General features: G+C 42.7%; 1 protein-coding gene across 1 annotated transcript; it reads left to right on the top strand.

Moving 5' to 3' along the window:
• Positions 1-190: 190 nt before the first annotated feature.
• On the top strand, positions 191-5613 carry LOC122546065 (E3 ubiquitin-protein ligase TRIM52-like). Its single transcript, XM_043684898.1, has 2 exons — positions 191-1443; positions 5458-5613. Exons 1-2 carry the CDS (start codon positions 1069-1071, stop codon positions 5596-5598), a joined length of 516 nt encoding a protein of 171 aa, XP_043540833.1. The 5' UTR covers positions 191-1068; the 3' UTR covers positions 5599-5613.
• The last annotated feature ends 704 nt before the right edge of the window (positions 5614-6317 follow it).

The raw sequence follows: 6317 nt of genomic DNA, 5'->3' as shown, positions 1-6317 counted from the left end.
AGGTCACTTTTCTTACCTTAGTCTGTGCACAGAGTTACCTGGTCGCAGCCGGCTCCTAACCTGCGCGGCAATACCTGCAGCTCTTATGGTCACTGCAAAACCCCTCCTTGTTTCCAGGGTCTCCCAGTCCGGCTCATACTCGCCCAAACCGCAAGCGGCAAACAAGGGAGTAAGAGATCGCCGAAATTGGCGAGGTGCACCTCCCCCATCGTCCCACGAGTGTCGAGCGGTCGGAGTTTTGGATCCTGGACGAGGCCCCCAAATTGTTAGAAACAAAACTCACTTATAAATCAGCCGGAGACAAAGCCATGGAAACAAGGACAATTTATTATGAACTTGCAAGTCCTGGCACCCCGCTAACCTGGCAAAAAGAGCAAAGATATCAGTTATGCAAACATTTTTATACAGTTTGTGTGTTGCAGGCTCACATCCCCTTTCCCTATTCTTACCCTATCATAATCATTTATTTCATCTCATTCCCTTATTTGGCCTTTACTTGTGACTAACCTTAAGATAATTACTTCACTTGTTTTTCTCTTTCCTTCTTTATGTACCAGGCTGTCCTTGGATGTCTGCATTCCTTGTTCTGTTACTGTAAGCTTTATTGTGAAAATGCCCTTTCTTCTTCTTTTGTGGTCAGTGACAACACTCCATAATTATTTCTGAGCTTCAAACTATTTTCTTTAAAACTACTTCTTTAAAAGACCCCTTATATTCATTAAAGTCTTAGCCTTAAGTATGCTACATGCTACAAGAATTCCATGACCGTTTGTATAATGTCTTACCCCTTTCCCTTTCTACAGAAATTACACTCCACCAGCACTTACAACAATTACATTTCTATAACGCTTGCAGAAAACTACATTTCTTATTTCCCACACCTGGTTAAAAATTAATGAACCAATCTTGTTTATCTGTGATCTGTTTATCTTCCTACCTTGCCCTGCCTTTTTCTGGAATCTGTTTATAATGTTGCTGCTGGAATCAGGAAATGAAACTGAAAGTATTTCACTGAACACTGATCACCATTTTACTTTGAGCACAAAGCACAGAGATTAATCCTTCACGATGGAAGATGATCTTTCCTGTGCTGTCTGCCATGATCTGTATAAAGATCCTGTCTTACTCGACTGTGATCACAGCTTCTGTCGATCCTGTGTGACCCAGTACTGGGAGAAAGCGGACACTGCCTGCTGTCCTGTCTGTAGAAAGGAGACTTCCTCGAGGACCCTGAGAGCCCACCGCATTCTCTCCAACATCGTGGAATCATTTGTGAAAAGCGGTGAAGGTGGTGAAATTCAGCAGGAATGCAGCCGACACAAGGAGAAACTGAAATTATTCTGTAAAACTGATAATCAACTCATCTGTCACATTTGCCAGTCTTCAAAAAGTCATCAAAACCATGAGGTGCTGCCAGTGGAAGAAGCTGCTGAAGAGTTTAAGGTGAGGAGACACTGAGTAAAATAAAATGCAGAATCCTGCAGGGATCATTCAAAGACTCAGGTTTGCATGTCTCACAATGATTATTATTCAACTACTTAGTAAATCTTTTTCCTTCTGATCAATGACAGAGGGTTGTAGATTTCCTTTAGTCAAAGCTACCTTTTACAATGACAACAAAAACTGACAATTATCCAATGCTTTTAATCTAATAAAACATCATAAGGTATTTCAGAGGAATATTCTACAATTACATTGGACATTGAGTCACATCAGATGATGTTAGAACAATGATCAGAGACTTGGTCAAAGAGGAAAAGTTTATTTTCCTGAAAGAGAAAGAGAAAGGGGGAGAGAGAGAGAGAGAGGTTGAGAGAGAACACTCTCGAAGCTCAGGGCCTGGAATGCAAAAGGTGGCGACACCGATGGGGGAGTGATTAAAATGGGGGTGTTCAAGAGGCCAGAATTGGATTAGAGGAGGTGATGAAAACAGAGAATGGAATCCTGAACAGGGAACATTCAGAGATTCAAGTTTGACCATCTTTCACTAATTACCCTTCAATTACTTAGCAATTGGATTATTTTTTTCACTTTAGAACAACAATGAAAATTTATATTTATTCAGTGTTTTAATGTCAGAAAACTTGCGAAGGCCCTTACCGGGAATGTTATGAAGTAAACTTAGACACCAAACCACATCAGGTGACATGAGGGCCATAGCCAGAAGCTTGGTCAAACAGGGAGAGGTTTATCCTCCTGAGGGAGAGGGGGAGACAGAGAGAGAGAGAGAGAGAGAGAGATGAAGAGATTTTGGGAGAATTTTCCAGAAGCTTGGGGTCCTGGCTGCTAAAGGTTCAGCCACCAATGGGGGAGTGATGAAAATCAGGGATGTTCAGAATTTGATGACAGCCGGTGTCTGACAGGATTGTGAGGCTGAAGGACATTCCAGAGAAACAGGGAAGACAAGGCCAGAGAGATGTTTTAAAACAAGAATTTGGAACGTTTAACATTTAGGAGGCCATGTGAAAGGAGTTTGTAACCTTGACACTTGATGATCTAATCCTTTCCTCTGTTCCCCACCCTCTGCCATGCTCCTCACTCCCCCTGTCACTGTGCCCTATTTCAGAATTTCCAGTGACTTCCCTGAGCATCACCACCTCCAAGCTCAGATCCATCCAGCCTAACCTTGACACTGCCCCTTGTCCAACACCCCCACTCTCTCGCCCTTACCAACAGCCTCATCATCCAATTCAGTTTCTCACTCTGAATATGTAACTCCCCCCCTTCCTTGTCCCCCATATCCCATCAGTGAAACTCTCCACTCTGCTTCTTCCAACTCTCTCCAACCACATCCTTTAAGTTTTCTTCCTTGCCGATGCCTTTCCCCCTTCCCACCATCATCTGGCCCTTTTCATTTCACACTCCTGTTGTGTAAACCCCCTCATGTCTGTCTCAGACCACGCCTGTGCCTTTATCCAGCCAGGCTGCCTCACTTGGACAGGGACCTGCTGCCTCTCTTTACTGCTCCATAACCCATTGGAGAAGTCTGCTGTGACAGTGAATAATCCCAGGCTGGAGTCCCGCTGTCCTCCTTGGTGGCTCCTGCTGTGACCGAGTTCTGAGCAGAGCTGTTAGTGCAGGGAGCGTGGTATCAGGCACATGAAGGACTTGTGGGAACTAAATTCAGCAGAAACCCCATGAATCAGGGACAAGGAACACCACCAACAACAACAGAAACACAGAAATTTACAGCACAGAGGGAGACCATTCAGACGGTGGTGAATTTTGGAATTCTGCACCCCACAGACCTGTGGAAACTCAGTCATTGAGTATGTTCAAGACACAGATCCAGAGATTTCTAGATAGTGATGACATCATGGGGATATGGGGATAGTGCAGGAAAATAGCACTGATGTACATGATTCGCCCTGATCTAGAATAGCACAGCACGGCCTGAGGGGCTGACTGGCCTACTCCTGCTCCAATGTGTCTGCTCAGCCTATTGTATCTGTGCTGGCAGATAAAGAGCCATCAGTCCTGATCCCACTTTCCAGCGTCTGTTCTGGAGCCTTGGAAAATGTTTTGACTGTTTTTATGGACCAGACCGGACCCCCTTTAAATATTTTAAGAAGATAGCCCAGACTCTAACTTTTTCTTATTTTAAAGGCAATTACACAGTGTCTGTACCAGATCTTTAGAAGAACATGTTTTTTTAAGACTCCCTACAGTGCAGAAACAGGCCATTTGGCCCAACAAGTCCACACTGACACTACAAAGAGTAACCCACCCAGACCCATTCCCTGACCCTATTACTCTACATTTACCGTTGACTAATGCACCTAACCTAAACATTGCTGAACACTATGGGCAACTCACCGAACCTGTATATCTTTGGATTGTAGGAGGAAACTGGAGCACCCAGAGGAAACCCACGCAGATATGGGGAGAATGTGCAAACTCCGCACAGACAGTCACCTGAGGCTGGAATCAAACCCAGGACCCTGTGAGGCTGCAGTGCTAACTACTGAGCCACCATACCGCCCATAAATCTGATGCAACTGGTCAAACTACTCGATGTTCAGCAAAGCACAACTTATTTAAACAGTTTCATTAAAATACAACCAAAGAAAGAGGAATTTAGAATAACTTAATAATAGATGCAACGAATATTACTAATTAACTGTTCCAATGTCGGAAAATCCAATAAACACACCCCTTGGAAAATGGAAAATTCAGACACGGATTCTCACATGTAGTTCTCCAATTAAAGAGAAAAACAACATCTCGAGAAGATGTAGAGAAAGTAGCAGTGAAGCGACGTTCACTGAAGTTTCTTTTGAGACCCTAATATCTTCTAATGTAACTGAAAAAACCAAAACCCAGAGAGAGGAGAGCTGGCCACACCCATTCAGGCTGGTAAAAAAAACCCAATGTCCCCCAAGCTGTTTACTCACAAGGTCTTCAGTAGCTAGTCCAGTACCTTTGCCTTACAACCTCTCTTCAAAAAAGCCAGGACAAATAACCTCTTAAAGTGACAGCATTGTCACACTGTGACAAGGGTTTCTGTCTCTCCCACATTTTCAGGCAGTGAAACCCAAACTGGGTGAAAAGATATCTCAGTTTCCAGCTAATTCTTTCAGCAATTCCACTGACTCGATCAATGAAATCTCTGCTCAGGAAGATATGTCCTTCCTATCCAATTTCTCAGTGCCCTTCATAATTACGTAAAGCTCAATTCGATCTCCTCAGTCTGCCCCATCCCGATGGAAATAGGCCTGGTTTATTTCATCTTTTCTTGTGTGTACAATTCTCCATGGTCACACACTGCTGTGATGTGGGCCTATCCTTCCTGTAATGTGGTGAGCAGAACGGGGTTCAGTGTTCTAGCTGTGCCCTTATTAATGATTTCTACAATTCAAATGTATCCATCCTGCTCTTATAGTTTATCCACTGGCCATTAAATAAAGTTTCCATATCTCATTAATAACCTTACCTTCCTGTGTTGCTACCTTCAAGGACCTGTGGACAGGTTCTCTAAAGTCCTTCTGTGCCTCTACACCTCTCAGTGTCTGACTAGTCATTGTGGATTCTCTCCCAATGCATCACCTCTCCAGAGTGAGTTTCATTTACGACTTCTCTGGCTGTGTTTGTTACACTGAACCCCATGAAGCAACATTTGTAGTTTTATGACCTTTGTTCAATAAAACCAGAGAAAGTTCTGGCAGAAAGAGGCCATTCAGTCTGAACACAAATTTACAGCCACCCATACTGATCCCATCTTCCAGCACCTGACCCATAGTCTTGCAGGTTACAACATCTCTCATGCCTTCACAATCATACTAGGCCGCAAATTCCAGACAAATGCCACTAATTGAATGAATGTTTTTCTCAGACTTGATTTAATCATTCCCCCAATCATCCTAAAGCTATGCCCATTATAAATTTCAATTTAATGATGTTTCATTTTTGGGGATTGTTTTTCTGAAAACGTGCTAATTAATTGATGGTTTTGTTCAGGAGGAACTGGAAACCTCCCTGAAGCCAATTCAGGAGAAGAAGAAGGAATGTGAAAGTGTCAAAAGTGATTATGAGAAAACATTGTCCCACATTCAGGTAGTTATGATCTTACTTTGTTCTATATTTTGTACAGAATTGTAACCATTCAGAATTGCACTGGGCAGAATTCCAGTCTCCATATTATAAATAGATATTGCATGAACTAACCTGGATATTTTCATGAGAGAGAAGAAGGTTGAGAGGTGACTTAACTGAGACATGTAAGATAATCAGAGGGTTAGATAGGCTGGACAGTGACAGCCTTTTTCCTCAGACGGTGATGGCTAGCACAAGGAGACATAGCTTTAAAGTGAGGGGTGATAAATATAGGACAGATATCAGAGGTTGTTTCTTTCCTCAGAGAATAGGTGGGGCATGGAATGGCCTGCCTACAGCTGTAGTAGACTCGCCAACTTTCAGGGCATTTAAATGGTCATTGGATACACATATGGATGAAAATGGAATAGTATAGGTTAGATGGGCTTCAGATTGGTTTCACAGGTCGGTGCAATATCGAGGGCCGAAGGGTCTGTACTGCGCTGTAATGTTCTATGTTCTATCAGAATTTAGCACTTTTAGAAATGATTGAACAGGTTGTGAATCATTTCTTTGGAAAAGAGAAGACTGAGGCTAACCTGTTAGAATTTTTAAAAATTCTAATAGGATTTGAAAATGTGGATCCAGAGAAAATGTTTCTACACATCATGGATTTGACCAGATTGGGAAAGTTTTAATAATTTACTGATATGAGTCGGATATGAACAGTGCATTGGGTACAGGAGTTAGGAGATCATGTTGTGACTGTACAGAACATTAGTTAT

This window comes from Chiloscyllium plagiosum, unplaced genomic scaffold, assembly GCF_004010195.1.
Source record: "Chiloscyllium plagiosum isolate BGI_BamShark_2017 unplaced genomic scaffold, ASM401019v2 scaf_23464, whole genome shotgun sequence".
Classification (NCBI taxonomy): Eukaryota; Metazoa; Chordata; class Chondrichthyes; order Orectolobiformes; family Hemiscylliidae; genus Chiloscyllium; species Chiloscyllium plagiosum.
This window is presented reverse-complemented; position numbering and strand designations above follow the sequence as displayed.

What these genes read in the sequence shown, in the direction of transcription:
- LOC122546065 (XM_043684898.1), top strand. Translation starts at nt 1,069, where the DNA reads ATGGAAGATGATCTTTCCTGTGCTGTCTGCCATGATCTGTATAAAGAT. An exon ending in AAGCTGCTGAAGAGTTTAAG is followed by an intron (nt 1,444 to 5,457) that starts GTGAGGAGACAC and finishes GGTTTTGTTCAG; the next exon opens with GAGGAACTGGAAACCTCCCT.